Source organism: Rattus rattus, chromosome 5 (assembly GCF_011064425.1).
Source record: "Rattus rattus isolate New Zealand chromosome 5, Rrattus_CSIRO_v1, whole genome shotgun sequence".
Classification (NCBI taxonomy): domain Eukaryota; kingdom Metazoa; phylum Chordata; class Mammalia; order Rodentia; family Muridae; genus Rattus; species Rattus rattus.
The window spans coordinates 152,537,005-152,556,344 of NC_046158.1; the positions used below are offsets into that span (position 1 = coordinate 152,537,005).

At 50.7% G+C, this 19,340-nt stretch overlaps 1 protein-coding gene across 1 annotated transcript in view; it reads left to right on the forward strand.

The window, feature by feature from the left end:
• The window catches only part of Slc13a3 (solute carrier family 13 member 3), a 61,636-nt gene extending 44,856 nt beyond the window's left edge, over positions 1–16,780 (forward strand). The window contains exons 10-13 of the mRNA XM_032904807.1: positions 2,633–2,745; positions 11,396–11,557; positions 14,194–14,331; positions 16,261–16,780. Of these exons, the coding sequence (XP_032760698.1) occupies positions 2,633–2,745; positions 11,396–11,557; positions 14,194–14,331; positions 16,261–16,437 (590 nt within the window). The 3' untranslated portion in view covers positions 16,438–16,780. The remainder of the gene's footprint in view (positions 1–2,632; positions 2,746–11,395; positions 11,558–14,193; positions 14,332–16,260) is intronic.
• Positions 16,781–19,340: the final 2,560 nt, after the last annotated feature.

Sequence of the window (19,340 nt, forward strand, 5' to 3'; positions counted from 1 at the left end):
AGAATGAATGGAACTAGATCGCTTTGTCCCAGTATGAGGGGAAACAGTCCATCATGGCGGGGGAAGGCATGGCGGTAGGATTTGGAGGCCACTGGCGACATCACATCAGCAGTCAGGAAGCTGAGAGAGATGAAGACAACGTCCAGCAAACCTTCTCTTTTATATCTATCCGCCCATGGGATGGTGCTGCCCTGCCCACATTCAGGGTGGGTCATCCCTCTTTAGTTAAACGTCTCTGGAAACACCCTCATAGACATGCCCAAAGGTGCGTTGCCATGGTGATACCAGTCAAGCTGACAATAAGATTAATCCTCACAGAGTAACCATAATGGTAGGGCCTCCATCCCTGGGCATGTCAGGTCCGTTCACACTCACACCTGGAAATTCTGCTTTTTGAGGGAAGATGTCATTCTTTTTCATTGCAGAAAACCAGAACTAGTTTCCACTAAAACGTTCTGATTTTTTTTCAAGAGAATCAAAGAATCTCGATTTCTGCATGAAACACCCCTCCAGTTTTAGATATTGTCCAATAACTCAAATTGCAAAGCCAACACATGAGGCCGTAGCAGTAGCATGAAATCATTCAGTGTGACCAGTCAGGTCCAGGGAGTCACCATGCCCCCTCTGCTGAGCATGGTCAAGATGGAGTCTCTGGTGTTAGAGTGTGGGCAGGGACAGGGACTCCGTGCATGGCCATCCGTGGGCTACCAGTTGGCTTGTACAGAAGTGACTGGAGCGACATCTTAGTAGTGTTCCTCCATGAAGCAGGAACCATGGAGCCTTGGCTAGGGGGTCACTGGGTTTCCCTGGGAAGAAGTCACCCAATAAGGATCGCAGACCTAGTTAAAAAGACATAAATTATAGAAACCAGGCCACATGGGTATCCTGATCATGGGTCTGAGTGACCCTGACGAATCTCTCTTCAATTGTCAGTATTAGACTAGGGCCTAGGTAGCCGGGCACTGTGCTGTGGTTGATAAGTGGATGATGATGATGGTTCTTAAGATCACGGTGATGCTACTCCTGCTGCTGGTGGTGAGGATGATGGTGATGATGGTGATGATGGTGATGGTGATGGTGGTGTTAGTAATGATGGTGATGGTGATGGTGGTGATGGTGATGATGGTGATGGTGGTGATGATGGTGATGGTGATGGTGGTGTTGGTGATGATGGTGATGGTGATGGTGATGGTGGTGATGGTGATGATGGTGATGGTGATGGTGATGATGATGGTGATGATGGTGATGGTGGTGATGATGGTGAGGACAGGATGATGATGATGGTGGTGGTGGTGGTAGTGACGGTGATGTGATGAGGATGATGGTGAGGATGATGGTGGTGAGGAGGATGATGGTGGTGGTGGTGATGGTGATGGTAGTGAGGACAATGATGATGATGGTGGTGGTGGTAAGGATGATGGCAAGGATAACTCATTTCTCCCCTACCCAACCAGCCCTTCCTCCAGGTGTCCACCTGGCTTACTCAGCTGCATCATTCAGAGCTTTTCCCAAATGCCACCTCCCCAGAGATGCCCTCCCCGAATGCACCATCTCTCTCTGTTCTGTTACTTATTTAGTTGTTCCTTATAGCACATGATATTCCCCAACGCTGAGCTGTATTTATCTATTATATGTCTTCCCTGGGGAATGTCTGTTCTCTGGGGAAAGAGTTGGTCTCCATACAACGTTCTGCATTTGGGATGTGAAGAAGAGAATTAAGCATGTGGCGGACATGTGGGGTACATTCGTCAGACAAAGAACCCAGGCTCGGTGTGACCTCTCACAGTCCCGAGTCCTTCTCACAGAGGTCGAGTCACTGGACCAAGGCACCCACTTATGGGGGATGCTAACTGGGTGCCCCAAGTCTGGCTGTCACCTGCCTTTGTCCCATACTGCAGTTTTCTCTCAACCACAGGCCTGGCCTGCAGAGCCCCGCTCATCTCCCTCCAACCCCAGGGCCAGCTGTTGGCTGCCCGTGCCCACTGCAGCCACTGCTGTTCGGTACCACTTTCCAGGAAATAGCAGCCACCCCACAATGCACTGGGCTCAAGAACCCTGGTGTCTGTTTTTCTGTCTCCTTCCTCTTTTTGCCCTTTGTTTTGGGGTATGAGCATTCTAACCCAAAAGGCCAAATCCACCACTTCTCTTGGGTCCACAGTCCCCACAGACCCTGGGCCTGCAGCACCCATACCTCCTGGGCTGCAGTCTGGGACACAGGGAGCTGTACAGAGACCTGCTCTTTCCGTGGAGAATGGGTATTCGAAACCAAAGTGCCAAAGCCACTTGTCCTGGGTCCACAGTCCCCACATTCAAACACAGAGAAAGAAAGGCATTTTATCTTGTAAATGGGAATAAAAATAGCCCTTAGCCAGGAAGGCTGGTGAGACTTTAAATGGGATATGTGGAGAGCCAGGGTCCAGAATGTTCTTAACTGTAGCAGCCTTAAAAATTACGTCCATTCTGATTAGAAGGAGGTGTTGGGGCTCTCCCTAAATCCCCAAAGCAGATGTTAGAAGTAGACACGGCTTCCTGGGGTCCCCGAAAGTCCCCACAACGATGAGGTTCCGGGGCTGGCATCCCCCAGCCAAGCAGCCTCGGAGCCAAAGCCAACTGGGTCCTTTTCTCTACCTAGCTCCCAACTCGGAGACAGAGCCCCTGCTGAGCTGGAAGAAGGCCCAGGAGACAGTGCCCTGGAATATCATCCTTCTCCTGGGAGGTGGCTTTGCCATGGCCAAAGGCTGTGAGGTGAGAGCCCGGGTGACTTGAGGGTAGTGGAGCAGAGGGAGGACTGTGGCCAGAGAGGAGCAGGGGGTGCAGGGAGGAAGGAGAGGGCTGCTGAGCATGGAGAGAGTGGAGGCTCTGGCCAGGCAGGAGTGGGGGTTGTGAAAGAGCAGCTGAGGGAACCAGGCCTGGCCAGGGAGGAGGGGCCCCTGTGGCCAGGGAGCAGCCAGGGAAGGATGGAGGCTGTAGGCTTAGGAGGAGTTGGGACTGTGGAAAGGAAGTGGGAGTCCTGCAGCCCAGGAGGCCTGCATGTTGCAAGCCCAGGATCTGTGAAGACTGTGGGCCCAGGAGAAGTCGTGTTTGGGGCCTGCTGCTGCATAGGCCTGGAAGCTATGGCCAGTTTCCTACCGCAGCTCCAGGGAACAAGTAAGGAGACAGCCAGGCCCTGCTCCCCTAGTTAGGACCACCCTGGATTTCTAGCCTGTGGGTCTACATTCAGTGCCTGAAGATGAGAAAGGGGGGTGAGGTCTGAGGCAGCCCCTGGGGTCCCACGATAGGTGTGCAGCCAGGCTAGCACCAGTCTTGGGGTGACCCAGAGCACATGAGTCACTCCACTTCTGACATAAGACCCTAGGGAGACCTCCCATAAACCTCTGAGGCAGATGCTGCTGTTACTCCCACTCAGTGCAAGAAAGCCTGGACACAGAGAGGTGAAGTGAGGTACCTAAGGTCACACTGCTATGGAGGTGGGATTCAAATTCAGGCAGCCTAATGCCAAAATCTGTGGCCTTGACCCCATGAGACGAATGTTAGATATTAATCACCATTCTCAATGATTTCTGCCAAACCCAAATGTGTGAGAAGAAAGACCAATTTAATGGCTGTCTAATTGAAGCCAGCTTTATATTTAAGAGTTGTGCCCGGGACTGGCCAGCTGGTGGTTTCACCCCAAGTCGAGATTTCAGTGAGGAGCTCCTCACTGGCTCTGTGGGGTCCCTTTTATGGGGTGATCATATATGATCAGGTAGGTGGTCATGGGTATTGATCAAGATACCTTGAAAATGTGTTTTTGTGTCAGGCAAAAAGGGTGACCCTGGGTCCATGAGTTCTCAGCAAGGTAAGGGTGGTCATACATCACCAGGTCACAGGATCAGAACAGGCTAAGATATGTTCTCCTGAGCACATCAGGTTTAGGAAATAGAAACTCATTCTGGTAAGGTATGGAGACTTAATAACAATGTATAACATTGTAGCTCCTGAGATTCGGAGCTCAGAGGCAGGTTGGGAGCAGGGTAGACACCCCTCAGGTAGTGAAGCTCCCAGGAGCAGTTTCCAGCTTGTCTACTCTCAGCGTCATGTTTGTTCTCCTGTGAGGTCAAGGTCAGCAGTGCAACTGAGGCATCATCTCATTTAATCCTGGCCCTAAGAAGGGAGTAATATTTCTATCCCCATTTTACAGATAGGAAAAGTGAGGCAGTGGATAATTAAGTCTCCAGGAGCCATGTGGAGGAGCAGTGACCAAAATGAACTTGGCTCTGAGGTCCAGAGGCTTCACTGCACCCTCTAGAGAGCTTGGATGCCAGATGGAGGGGCTTTCCAAGCAGTGACTCATTGTCTTCAGAAAACCTTGACTCACAGCTGCTCTCCTAGCCCAGCCCAGCCCATCTCCTATCCCAGTCTACTCCAGTCCATCTCATCCCATTCCACTCCAGTCCATTGAGATGGGATTTCAAGTGGCCATGTCTAGCAACAAATTTGCTACATAGCCAAGGATGACCTTGAACTCCTGGTCCTCCCATCCCTGGCCTCCACCTCCCGAATTCTGGAATTACAGGCATGTCTGTTCTATGCAGTACTAGGGATCAAACCCAGGGCATCATGCATCTGAGGTATGATCTCAGCTGCTGTTCTCATTTTAAAGACAAAAGGAACCAATAGCCAACACTGTTTGCTTAGCCAGGGGTGGGCAACACAAAGAGATTCCAGACCTAGCACTCGAGGATCAGCTCCACTTCCGGGTAAGGATGTCTCTGAAATGGGAAGGCATACTTCTTACACTACTTGGGAAGGCTTACTTGGGAGGAAGTAGCATGTTGTCCAGGTTTAGAGGATTAGACCATGCAGTGGGGCTAGAGTGTCTCTATTCAAATCACAGATTTTCTTCTGTGTGACCTTGGTCAAGTTACTAAATCTTCTCGGTCTCAATTTCCCCATCTGGAAAATGGGAATGACGACCGGGCAGCCACTTGCTATAACTAGTGTTATAAGGTGAGACAGTACTTAGGACACGGCCCGATGTGGTTTGCTATTTGGATTGGACATTAGAGAAAGGGCCAGCCGAGTGGAATGGGGAGACTCAGGCTTACACAATTTAGTGGCTAAGGCGCATGTTGCTACAGTGACTGGCACAGCCTGGGCCTGGGACAGGAGCTGCCAGATACCCTATACCCCAGAGGATTCCCCAAGCTGGGGATTGGTGGAGAGGCACTGAGTGGGGGGCTGGGATGCAGAGCCATAGTGCATGCTGGGAGGCCAGTGCTAGGCAGTCTGCCAGGGTTTCCATTCAGTGAAGCCTTTGTCTACTAGCTGCCCCTCACCCCAGCCTCTGTCCCTAGGTGGCATAATCTTCCAGGAGCCACCAGGAAGCTTGTGACACCTCTTGGCTTCCGGGCCCTGTCCAGGTCCTTCACCAGGCTGCATCAGGCTGCCCAAGGCTTGAGGATGCCTGGGTGAAGGATAGGTGGGCCCAAGTATGTGGCTTCCTCAGAAGCCATAGCAGGACTTCCTCAGGCAACCTGCTGCAAAGCATGTGCTAAACACCCATATACATCAGCACTGGACCAGAGGCCTCCCTGGGCCTCTACATGGAGCCATACACGTCCGGCCCCTGCCTCCCTCCTGCCAGTGTCCGTACCTCCTCTTTCCTTCTCCTGGACGTTCAGTGGCCTCTTGCTCAGCCCCATCAGACTCATTTCCACTCCGGGACCTTCTCTAACGACCAACCTTTCACTGTAATCTGAGTCCTAGATCTTCAGGTCTTGATTTCTCAGAGACTGAGGTCATGTTCCTAAAGCTCAACTCCCTGCCCCTGCCCCTGCCCCTGCCCCTGCCCCTGCCCCTGCCCCTGCCCCTGCCCCTGCCCCTGCCCCTGCCCCTGCCCCTGCCCCTGCCCCCCCCCTGCCCCTGCCCTCCCTCCCTCCCACTCTTGGTACCCAGTGACTCCCAACTAACTATGCTTGCCGCTTGGGGCCCTCTCCGTCAGGAAAATATGAAGCCACCTGTCCTTCCTACCACTGTTCTAGGCACCCGAGTGTGGCCTGATACTTAGTGTGTTGTTTTAGCCATTGTCTCATTTACTGGGACAAACTTCCTGCCGTAGGAAGCAGAAGGAAGGAAGAATTTACTCCACTTGGTGATTTGAGGGTAGTTCATGGGAGACGGCAAAGAAGGCAGGCTGGCAGGAGCGTCTGGTAGCTGGTCACATTGTATCCAGTCAGGAAGCAGAGGGCAGAAGGTATTCGGGCTCACTCTCCTTCTATGGAGTCAGGACCCCAGCCTATGGGGCGGGTCTTCTCTGTGAAATCTTTCTGGAAACATCCTCAGGGACACACCCAGCGGTGTGTTACTGTGGTGATTTCAATTCCAGTTGAGTTGACTGCGAAGATTAGTCATCCCAGTGCTCAGAAGGTCTGCCCTGAGCCAGGGACTAGTGTGAACATGCTAACGCCCCAGAGAAGCTTCTGGAAGAGAGTGGATCCCTGCCACTGCCATGAGCACATAGGACCTCGAAGCCGCTGTAGGTGCTGGCAGATGACTGTCTTGTCTGCTCTTACACTGGTACCTCATGCATACAAATCACATCTTATGTACAAATCCACCGGGCTCCAGGAAGTTAAGGAAGAAGCAGCGAGTCCCAGAGGCAGACGGAGGTATGCTCCTGCTGTCAGCCAATTTCTGCCGGAAATCACAATCGCTTTTTATGTGTGACCTGTTAATGGGGATGTGAATCTACCAAAACGGCTGAGATTCAGAGCCCAAGCTGGGAGCACATCTGCTAGCTTTCTTCTAGTCAGGGTTACTGTTGCTGGGGTGAAACACTGTGACCAAAGCAACTTGGGGAGGAATGGGTTTATTTTGACTTATACTTCAGGAAATAGTCCATCCCTGAGGGAAGCCATGACAGAAACTCAGACAGGTCAAGAACCTGGAGGCAGGAGCTGGTGCAGAGGCCCTGAAGGGATGCTGCTTCCTGGATCGCTCCTCATGGCTTGCTCAGCCTGCTTTCTTATAGAACCCAGGACCTGCAGCCCGGGGTGGCACCACCCACAATGGACTAAGTCCTCCCCCAGCCATCACTAATTAAGAAAATGCCTTACAACTTGAAAGCATTTTCTCAGCCCAGGTTCCTCCTTTCAGATAAGTCTAGCTTGTGTCGAGATGACATAAAACTAGCCAGCGCAAGCTCCCTGGGCCTCAGTTTCTTCACCCATAAAATGGGAAAGATTGCACCACCTACTTCGTGCATGGTCATAGAAATTAGATTAATATTAGCAAAGTACTTGGGGAAACATCTGGCATGGAGGGAAACACTCTAGTGCTCATCGGATTACCTAAAAATAACAAATCCTTTCCAGTGCCCTTTTTACAGACACTCATTAATCCTCGGATTCACTTAAAGAAGTGGAGGAACAGAGATGTTAGGTCACTTATCTAAGGTCACAGAGCTCTTAGGCGCTGCAAAGGTTAAATGCGCTCTCTCTCTCTCTCTCTCTCTCTCACACACACACACACACACACACACACACACACACACACACATGCACGCACACACACACAGCAGCAGCAGCCTTCTTTTTTCTCAAACTTGCTTTGTTTCTTCTATGAATTAGTTCACTGAGCTGAGTCTGCTGTATTTTCTGAGGCCTTTAGAGAGATTTCCCAGGACCCCAGTGTTACATTCTTGGGGCCTTGATTAGGTTCGTTTTCTCTGCCACTCAAAGAATTAAAAGGCAGGGGGGAAATTGAGCTGGACAAGTAGCAGCAGGGAAAAATCTCAAGCACAGCTGATGGAAGCAGAGTTAATCGGGAAAAGGAGTTTGGGGTTTTTTTTTTTAAGGGGTAAGGAACACTCGTGTACACACACACACACACACACACACACACACACAGAGAGGAGGGGTTGGGGGAGGGACTTGGGAGGCTAAAATGCAGTCTTTCCATGAGGATTCAGGTTTTATAAGGGTCTTTAAGGTGCACCCCTCCCCCCACTCAGGGTCGGTAAGTTCGGACAAAAACAGAGAGGTTAACAGACCCACCACTTTGGGCTAAACATGCCCCCCACCCCCTGTCTTGTACTTGCTGGCCTGGTCCATCAGCTGCAGGGTGGGGGTGGGACTACAGTCAAGAGGCAAAGCCACTTTGTTTTAAGCTGTTTTTGTCTCCGGCCAGGAGGGTGAGAATAAATGGGAGCTGGTCACCCTTGTTATCCACTTGTAGCCCCTCTTCCTGGCTGTCTGCCTGTCCATCTCCTGGTCTTTCACAGACTTGGGTTTTTGAGCACTGGACTTGAACCATCCTCAGGAAACATGGCCACACTATGTTCAGTATGGTAAGAACCACACTATGCAGAGATGAGAGTGTGGAGAGAGGGTCTGGCTGAAGAAAAGAGGGGGAAGAGAGACACCATCTTGGTAGCTCAGTTTCCCTCCATCCCCTTCCGCAAAGTGACCCTGGGTCTGCTGGTCACCTTTGGAGTCTCTAGGCAACACAGTCTGACAGCCACTGTGCCGATCAGCTCTGAGTTCCCCTCACAGGCATCGGGTGACCTCAAGGGACATCGGCCACATAGCACTCCTGGTGCCCAGACACTGTGCTAAGTGTTTTAGATCAGCCACTTTTCTCCCTTATAACCTCTGGTCTACAGATAAGGAAACTGAGGCCCAGGGAAAGTGAAGGATTCTCTGGGAAGCACACTTAACCCAGCTAAGCACAGACCCTTAGCTCTCCCCACCATGCTGCCTCTGGCTGCTGCTGGACTCTGGCCTCCCCGGGAATTCTGGGGGGTTGTTTCTAAGGAAACCAAGCCCATGGTTCCTCAGGGAATTGAAAAGGGCTGGAGGAAGTCCCTTTAGTGTCCCAGCAGAACCGTAGGGAGCTGAGAGGAAGAAGATGCCTTCCATTTAGGAGCCCAAGTCAAGGCACTGGTTGGCAAGGGTCCTCTCACTCGGAGGCCAGGCCACAGGAAGCTCTTGACTGGCCACTTGCCCGGTCATTAACAGGCTCTCAGCAGTGCACAATGTGCCAGACCATGGCTTGAGGGAACACCGGCTGCCCTGTGTTCCCTGTAGCAAGGAAGGGCTGGTTTAGCCTCTCACAGAACTCTGCAGGTTGCAGAAAATGCTTTAACAAGGACTTTCCTGGGGTGAGAGATGTCTAAGTTGTCGTTTGTTTTTGTTTTGATTTTGGTTCTTTTGGTCTGGTTTGTTAAGATAGAGACTCAAACATCTCTAGCTGGCTTGAAACTTGCTATGTAGTCAAAGCTGGCCTTGAACTCTTAACCATCCTGTTTTCTACTTTCCAAATGCTGGAATTAAAAGTGTGAGCTACCATACCCAGCTTCTTAAGCTCTTAATACTCTGGCCCTGGAAGTAATAATTCCTAAGGTAAATCAGAGAAGCGAATGTGTTGTTCTGTCTGGACCACAACTGCTGTGCCCCAAATCTATCAAGAAATCTTCTAAAGACAGATATGGTGACCCAGGCATGCAATACCAGCTACTCAGGAGAGTGAGGTAGGAATGTCAAAAGTTGAAGGCTAGCCTGGGCTACAGAGTGAGTTCAGAGCTAGCCTGGGCAACTAGCCAAAGTAACAAGGAAAGTGTTGCCTGAAGGTAGAGCTCAGTGGTAGAGCCCTTGCCTTGTAGGTGTGAAGTTCTGGGTCTAGTATCCAGTATTGTGAGGGTAAATAAACACATTAATAAGAAATGTAACTTCAGAATGGGCAGTGAACGTTGCATACACCACGAACAAGCAGGCATCAAGCGCCTCTCGTACAGGATGATTTGATTCTCAGTGTTTGGGGCTCAACCAGCTCTGCCTGGGATTAGCCCCTAAACCTCAGGAAGAGCCCTAAGGTGGGATGGGAAGTCCCTGTTGGCTGCACTGTTATCCAGACCTGCTTGAGGGGAGGTCGGCTTTGAGGTCTTATGGAAGCTGGCTTGGCTTGATCAGTGCTGGTGGAAGATAGATCTGATGGTGGCAGAAGGTATGCGTGATGAACGCTGTCCAAGGTAGTTCCTGGAGAGGTCGGGAGAGAGGGCACCCCAACAACTGTGTAGTCTTGGTCTAAGGGTCCTTCCTGTCCTTACATGCTCTGGAAACTATGGTCCACTTTGAATATCTCCTTTGCTTTGCTTTGAGTGGTCTGTTTGCTTGCTTGCCTGCTTGCCTGCTTTGGGACAGTATCAAGCTGGCCTGGTACTCTCTACATTGCCGAGGGATTCTCCTGCTTCCACCTCCCATGTACTGACGTTCTAGGTGTGAGCTACCACACCCAGGTGGGCATTGCTCTTAATTAAGGGTCAAGTGACAGAACAGTTCCTCCAGAGGAGGGTGGAGATGGTAGGGAACTTTCTAGAAGTTCAGATGGATTCAGGTGGGTATCTCAGTCACTGCTATGGGACCTTGGGGGGAGCCACAAGAATGTTTCCTCCTCGGCAAAACAGGGGCAGGATGGTAGGGAGGAGTCATCAGGTGCCCAGCCTTGATAATGGTGATTCTGAGAATGGCGACTAACGATAGCATGTTAATATTGGCGTCTTGTGACTACAATATTGGTTAATTATCATTGTGACAATAATCTTTAGGGCTACTCATAAGTCATTAATAACATTGTGTCGCATTTGATGTATCAGACCCATGCTATCTTTGTTTCCTTTTCTGTTGATGTGATAAAAAAAAAAAAAGCCCCGCAAAAGCAGCTTAAGTGATAATGGGTTTGCTTCTATTCACAATTCCAGGTTAAAGTCCATCATATTGGGGAAGTTAAGGCAGGACCCTAAGAGAGGCAGGGAGGGAGTGGTTACATTCTGCCCATAGTCAGAAAGAAGCAATGAATGAGTGCATACTTGTGCTCACTCAGCTTGGGCTCCCTACTCTTATATAGTCCAGGATCCAAGCCTAGGGAATGGCTCTGCCCATAGTGGGCTGTCCCTTCCCACATCAATTGAAATAAGTAAGACAATACCTTACACACTTGCCCACAGGCCAGACTGATCTAGACAATCCCAGGTGGTTCTAAAATGTGTCAAGTTAATAATTTAAACTAACCATGACATATGTTTTATATTACAAATAGTATATGAGATATAATATATCCTATACTATATTAATGTGCCATTGTGTAATAACAATATGCAATTTTTTATGGAAGATATGAGTGGTGACCATCATTAAAGGAATAAGACTTAGCCATAGGGCCTGTCTGGTTCCCTCTCCCACTCAAGCTAGAACTTTGGGCATTGGATCCAAATGGAAACAGAGACTCTGCTTTCTAACCAAATAGATTATGGGGTCCCCTGGACCTGTGGAGTATGTGGTGGCAGAGCATGAAGGTAATGGCTGCCTGTGAAGGGCAGTGCTGGGTGGACTGAGACCAACGGTATGTCTGCCCACAGGAGTCGGGGCTGTCTGCGTGGATCGGTGGGCAGCTGCACCCCCTAGAGCATGTTCCCCCACTGCTGGCTGTGCTGCTCATCACTGTGGTCATCGCCTTCTTCACAGAGTTCGCCAGTAACACGGCCACCATCATCATCTTCCTGCCCGTCCTGGCAGAGCTGGTGAGGATCCCCGTGGCCCAACTCCCAACTCAGAGTCCCCTGCTGTGGTGCTTCCCTGGGGCTCCTGCTGCCATGCTTGCTTCCAGGACTCACAGGAGCATTTGAACCACAGAGCCAGCTCACCAACGACGGGGATTCTTTCTTTCTTTCTTTCTTTCTTTCTTTCTTTCTTTCTTTCTTTTTTTTCTGGAGCTGGGGACCGAACCCAGCGCCTTGCACTTGCTAGGCAAGTGCTCTACCACTGAGCTAAATCCCCAACCTGGGGGATTCTTTCTTAAAGAAATACCTAAGAAATGGGGATAGTTCCTCTGTGGGAGAATTAACTCATGAGGACATCCTGTGTTTCTTGGGAAGAGAAAGAATTTGGGTTCCATGGAAATTCTTGAGTCACAGGAGAAGGTGCAGACACAGCACTGTTGCCTCCTGTTTCAGTCTAAACATTTTCTGCAAGGAGAGTTGCCTTGCAAATGGTGGGGTGTCAGAGCACTCTCCATTTTCCACCCACTAGAGGCCAGCACCCTGTAACAGTGGCAATCCAAGATGTCACCAGTCATTGTCAAAAGTATCCTTGGGATGTCAAGTCTCAACCTGTTGCGACCCTCTGTTATAAAAGTCACCAGCCAGTCTCAGATGGGCTGGGGTCAGAGGTGGTTCAGGGTGATTTATCCAGAACCCTCTTTTGCTTAGCAAGCAAGATCCAGTAAACTGTCCTCCAGCAAGTTCCTAAGTACCCCAACCATTCCTAGGTCACAGAAAGATGCAGGACAGCCCTGCAATTTATGATGGATTCAGAAAGGAAAAAAAAATCCTGAGGAAGCCAGGCAGGAAGAAAACAAAGCAAGAGAAAGTGAGCTGGCATGCACTTGAGACCAGCACTTGGCGGAGATCCATCCAGGACTAGCTAAGGGCACAGGCTGCCAGCAGATAGATTTCATTCTAGGACTTAAAAGGCGGCTTGATCGTGTGGCACATGACTTTCACCCCAGCCCTCTGGAGGCAGAAGCAGTCAGTGCTCTGTGAGTCCAAGGCCAGCCTGGTCTACATAGTCAGCATAGCTAGGATAGCTAGGGCTACATAGAAAAAATGCTGCCTCAAAAAAAAAAAAAAAAAAAAAAAGAAAGAAAGAAGAGAAGAAAGAAAAGAAAAAAAAAAAATGAAGGAAGGAAGGAAGAAAGAAGAGGGCAGATGTAGGAAACTAGGGATTGCATTTTATAGTTAAACAGATTGAAGAAAAGCAAGCCATAGGACACCTCTCCAAGAACCCAAAACTGATAAAACGAAACAGCGTTGCCACCTTTGGAGGGGGCTTGGCTTTATCTCCTTATCTCTTTGTTTATTATGTTTCTATTTTTGATTGAGATGACACTGTATCGGCCATAGACTTACCCCTGAAACAGACTCTGCTATAAATGGATAGCGTTTAAGCTCTGTCCTAATGGTCCTGAAGACAGTTCCAGAAAACTGGAGCTGATTAGCATGTTTAAGCTCTGTCCTAATGGACGGGCAGACATTTCCAGAAAGCTATCACCAGCAGCTGGTCTTCACCTTGTGTACACAGGCTGCTACCGTCAACACAAGGTTCGGCCTGGAGTTCCTAGGTGCAAGAACATGAACACTGGGGTTGGGGATTTGGCCCAGTGGTAGAGCGCTTGCCTAGCAACCAAAAGGCCCTGGGTTTGGCCCCCAGCTCCGAAAAAAAAGAAAAAAAAAAAAAAAAAAAAAGAACATGAACACTGGAAACCGTGCTGGATGCGAGCACATTGCCCTCAGTGTGGGCTCCCTGGAGTCCTCAAGCCCTTGCTGAATGGGATTGGATTAATCAGACCCTGTTCTGAAGTCTAGGGCACCTGATAATCGGTGGAGATAGGGATGCTCTGAGGTGGTATGGGAGAGGGGAAGGAGCTCAAAGCCTCCGAGTCTATAACTGGCAGTTCCTAGAAAAGATACCAGTAAAGGCCATTTAAATGCGGCTTCTCATCAAAATCAAAATATTTACAGACTGAGGATGATAATAGAACCTATTAAAAAAAATGCCTGAATTTCCAGTTGCAGGAATTCCCTCTCGGGGATTTTTTTGAGATGCAGTCAGCCTAGAGGGTAGGAGCCTCAAGACCAAGTCACACTGAACTCTCTGCCTTAGGACAGTGCTTGCCAAGGGGACACCCACCTGCTCTCTCAGCTCCAGTCAGGCCCTGATGGAGCTTCCACCATAGATGCCGTAGATGGGGGCAGGGCCAAGCCTGGTTATGTGAGCCATTGTTCTCAGCCTACGGCCTTGCACCGGCTGCAGCCTGGGCTCCTTAAACATATGACAGATGCAGTATCTTGGATCCCACTTAGACCTCTGGAGCAGCTGGGACCGCAAGCTCGCTCGTATGGGAAGGGGATGGGGGCTCTAAATAAATTTCCTTGCCTGCTCTGTGGTCATGGGCAGTGTGGTCCTGTCTTCACTGACCTTAAATCTTCTGTTTCTCTAAAACTGCATGTCATGTGTGTTGTGTGTCTGTCTACATTTCTGTCTCTGTCCCTCTTCTCATGGGCCTCCCCCATGTCTCTCTGTCACTGTGACAGTCTCTATGCTGCTGACACTCTCTTTCCAATGGCCTCAATTTCTCCCTGGGGCTTCTCCCACCCAGGCCATCCGACTGCACGTGCACCCCTTGTACCTGATGATCCCGGGCACGGTCAGCTGTTCCTACGCCTTCATGCTGCCGGTCTCGACACCCCCCAACTCTATTGCCTTCTCCACTGGACACTTGCTGGTCAAAGACATGGTAGGTGTGGGCCTGCCCAGCAGTGGCCTGGCAGGAGGAGGGGTGGGTGATAGCCAGATACAGCCAGCATTGCCCGTCTGTTCATGTCCCACATGACTCTCCCCACCATCGTCCTCCTCCCCCTCGTCCTCTCCTTTCTCTCTCTCCTCTCCCCCTCCTTCCTTTTCTCCCCTTCTTCCCTCCTCCTCTTCCTCTATTTTCCTCTTCCTCTACACCAGTGGTTCTCAGCCATCCTAAGGCTTCAACCTTTTAATACAGTTTCTCATGCCGTGGTGACCCCCCCTCCAATCATAAGCTTACTTTCATTGCTACTCTGTAACTGTAATTTGGTTAACTGTTATGAATTGTAGTGTAAAATATCTATATTTTTCTAGTGGTCTTAGGCAACTCCTGTCAAAGGGTCATTGAACCCCCAAAGGGGTCACGACCCACAGGTTGAGAACCATTGCTTTATGTTCCGTCTCTGCTTTTTCTTCCTTCTCTTTCTCTTCCTCCTCCCCCTCCTCTTCCTCTGCCCATAGCCACCACTACTCCATGCATCCTTGGCTCACACAGCTGATGACAGTCTACCGAAGCAGACATAAGACTCCAATGGAATAAATGGGGGCAGAACGAGAGTGAGGAGGAAGAACAGGGGAAAGAACTCCCTCCTAGCCTCTTTCCTTAGTCTGGTTTGCCCAGTGTAATCTGTGGTCCGGCCACTGGGAGGCAGCACTGCAGGAGACGCAGCCATCTGCCTCCTGCGAGGGTAGGTACTTTCTGTGGCTGGAGGCAATCTGGAAGACTATTCCTCACGCATTAAAAATAATGCGAATTCCAGAATTGCTAAGTAAAAGAAATGATTCAAGATGCCAGGGATCGAAATAGAACGATGGAGTGGGCAAAACCGACCTCCGAGAAAATGAGTCACCAGCCTTGCAATGAGCCGTGGCCGCATGGGGTTGGGGGTGGAGTGGGGCTGTCCAGTCAGAGAGCTCAGCCCATGCAAATGTCTGAAATGGGGAAAGGGCTTCACTTTCTATCACCAGAAGCACAGGATCAGAGGCTGCTGGGGCTGGGTGGGTTCAGACAGGAATGGGGTTATTAGATGCAGGGTCTGGGCTCTCAGAAAGCAGGCACAGAGCAATTGAGATGCCTCATTTTGTGACCCTGCCTGGCCTTGAACTTGCAGCTTTCAAAAGCAAAAACAGCTGTTACCTCAATGAGGAGAAGAGACAGTTTATTCGGGAGTCAAATATAAGTGAACGTGGCCCAGAAACACAGATTCCAGGGGCTGCGAATGCCACCATGCTTTAGTGTACCAACAGCTACATGAAGTTTCACAATAACAGAACAGAGAAAGACATGAACCAAGGCACGTTTAAAATATGTTGGTAGAAACATCAGACAGGCAGGTTATACAAAATCAGATGTCATTCCAGCTCTTGGAAGGTGGAGGCAGGAAGATCAGGATTTCAAGGCTAACCTCAGCTACATGGTGAATTTGAGGCTAGCCTAGGCTTCGAGTCCCTGTCTCAAAAAGAGACTTTCCTTAACTGGACCTCCAGTGTGTGTGTGCTTGTGCACACTTGTGCCTGTGTACACATATGAACATGCATGTGTACCTGTGTCTACATGTGTGTACTGAGTATTGGGGGAAGGGGCTAATAAGCAACTAAGACTTCTGGACAAGGCTTGGCTTTCTCTGTCTTGAGGGGAAATTGATAATTTTGTTGAAGTGACCTTGTGGTTAACTGGCATAACCCATGACCACTCTGTAGCCAGAGACCCTCAGTGGAGGGAGGGAGTGTCACCTGGCCTGGGGGCCAGCCCGGGTCCTGGGAAGCCTCTGTGGCTGGCTCCAGATGTGTACTGCCAGCTGTGGGCTGAGCCAGCATCTTCCATCTGCTCTGAGGGCCGATTGCTCAGCTCCTTCCGTCCCCATTGCAGGTGCGGACCGGCCTCCTGATGAACCTGATGGGTGTCCTGCTGCTCAGCCTGGCCATGAACACCTGGGCACAGACCATCTTCCAGCTGGGCACCTTCCCAGACTGGGCCAACACCCACGCTGCCAACGTGACCGCACTGCCACCCGCCTTGACCAACAACACAGTTCAAACCCTCTGAACACTGATGGGGACTTCTTTCTCCGGCTGGGCGTTCCCCCCAGCGGGCTGTTGCTGTTGTTGCTGCTGGGATCCTACAAGCTCATCGAGTAATTCTTCCCTGTAATCTGCTAGGAGGCTGCCAGCCAGGTTCCCTGGGCCACAGGCTCCCTGTCTGCAGCGCCTTCTCTTTCTTTCTCATGCATTTCAAAGCTAGCTCCTGCACCTGATGCCTGAGGAACAGGCTTTTCTCACCGAGCTGGTCTGTGGCCACAGTGTGGGGGAAAGTCCACTTGAGCCACAAGCTGAAATGGCGAGGCTGAAGCGGTGTTTGTTTTGCAACACCTAGGGTCGAGGGTATCGATGCTCATAGTTGCCATTGGTCTCTGGAGCCGTCACCAGTCTAGAGACGGGAGGAGCTCTGTGACTGCAAAGCTCCAGATGTTACAGATGTTCACAGCAGGCTGGATTCTGCCTTTTCTGTTTAACCGTCTCCCTTGCAGATGATACCTGGCAGCTAGAGGTCGGCTTCCATTGCCTGAGGCGGAGGGAGGACACAGGTCTTCCTGGAGTCTCTCTGCTGCTTCCCCAAACTCCCAAGCAGCACACCATAGGGGTTTGAAAAACCCCAACTCACACATCTATCCAAGATGCCTGGGATTCTCTTTTTTTCATCTGATTCTCTTAGGACCTAGCTCTAGGTCAGCCTTGCTCATTATCCTTCTAGGGCCCTCCTGTCTGTGGCCCTGGGGAGGGGCTCTGTGGCTGCAGACCACCAGCTGTTTTTACTCTAACAACTGGGTTTGGCCTCCCCACCCCACCCCCGCCCCGCTCCACATGATCAATAAGTTCTATTTGCAAAGGCCACAGTCTTCAGGGGTGAGAGAAAAATCTGAAGGACCATGGAGACCTGTAAGAAACCAGGGCAAAGTATCTCAGGCCAGAAGTGTGCTGTAACATTGTGACATTGTAACATCCTGCAGATGGAGACCCCACCCCCACCCCCAGTCCCCTTCCACCGGGGCAGAAGCCTGAAAGCAGACAGTTGCTGTCCTTATTCCCAGCAAAAGCCTCTGATACTCTGCGAACAGCACACTGTGGGGACAGGGGGCGGCTCGGAACTCGGCTGACACCAGAGGTGGAACCATCACTTCCTCCAGAGGGTGGACATCCCAAGGATGGACACTTACTGTTAGGGCACAAGTGAGTCAGAGTATTTTCCCAGAGCTGGGCTGGAGGGGGCCTGAGCTGGAAGTGACACTGTAAGACTGAGTCAGCACCCCCTGGGGCTGGATAATGGGATCCCTCAGGGGACAAGGACGGGCATACACAGAGAAGACCACGGCCTTGTAACCACAGGATTCATGATTTCTGATACTGCTGATCCAATATGCGCTCGAATAAATAAAGACCGTTAGTCAATACTGGATACGATGACTCTTGGCTTTTCAAAATGAAACCATAGATTCCTGGTCAGGACTTCTGCAAATCTGACCTCCAACTTCCCTTCCTGTACTGTCTCCCCTGTGCACACTTCCTTAGCATCCTGTGGTGTTTATTTCCTGGTTTATCCCCTCCTCATCCTGTACAATAGAGACAGTAAAAGCCATTCTCTGGCTCCCTGATGTAACTCAGATGTCTGGACCAGGTTCCGGCACAACACCAGTGCTCAGTAAACACTTGACCTAAGAACTGACTGCAGGTTTGGACGTGACCTCGGTTCTTTCTTTATGCCTCCCCTTGGTCAGCAGACACTTAGTCTATGATGTGCTGGTTCAAACGTAGCAGAGGGAACAGGTGGTGGCACATATGTGCACTGACAGTCCTCATTTAAATGGCCACATGACAAGCTGACTCAGACTGTGGGCTTTGGGTGGGCTTCTCTGAGGAGGCGGCATTAGGTTGAACATAGTGACTGGACACTCATAGTGAAAATGAAAATATGGGGGTGGCGGGGAGTCCGGAGGAGGATAGACAGTGTGGCACAATAGTTCTGGGCTACCAGTGGGATTTTGAACGTCCAGCTTCTGTCCCTTCTAGCTGGTGGCAGCTCTCCTCACCTTTCCCAGGACTGTCACCACTGGTCACTTTACTGTCTGTGTATTCTCATCAAGAGAATTGAGGCAAGAGGAGACACTGACGGAGGCCCTCCCCATGGTGGTGTGGGAACTGGCGAGACTAAGCCCCAGGGCACACACTAGGGCTCCTCTGGAGCCTGCCAGGAGGGCCAAAGGCCAGAAAGGACAAACAAGCCAATCCTAGCTTTGTTTATCATCTAAAGATGCCCAGTATCCAATCGAAGCCCCGCGGCCTTGGGACAGATTTGTTGACTCACACCGCTGTATCTGGGCAGGGCTCTGTGGAGGCCACAGCGTCCCAACACCGCAGTACCGCCGAGAACATGAGTGAAGATCCAGCGGCATTGCTCAGGGCTGGCTGAACATGGCAGCGGAGTCACAGAACTTGGCTGGGGGAATGTCCCCAGTGGTCACACTCTCTAGGATCCCTCTTCAGGTGACTTCTCGGGTCCCAGCCTGGACCTTGGTAAGCTGTTGTGCTCAGAGCAGGTGCCCAGATGGTCGGTTCTGGTTTATTTAGTCTCTGGTGGTGTGGCTGCTGCATCTCACTGATGGGAAAACGGGGAGAAGACATGTTTTGGGGGTGGGCTCACAGCTGTGGAGACTTGGTGAGACCCACACCTGATGGGATAGGGATTGGGGGAGTGGCAGGCTGGGAGTGCAGAAAAAAAAGGACAGGGTGGATGGAAAGAGGCCATCTGCTGCAGACCACGCCCAGCCGTTTCAATCCAGGCTTTCTTTCCCTGATTAGACCAGGCTCACCCCATAGTCTGAAGTCCATCTTGTTTACTCCAAACCCATTGACCTAAAGGTTAGCCTAATAAACAAACAAACAAACAAACCTCCT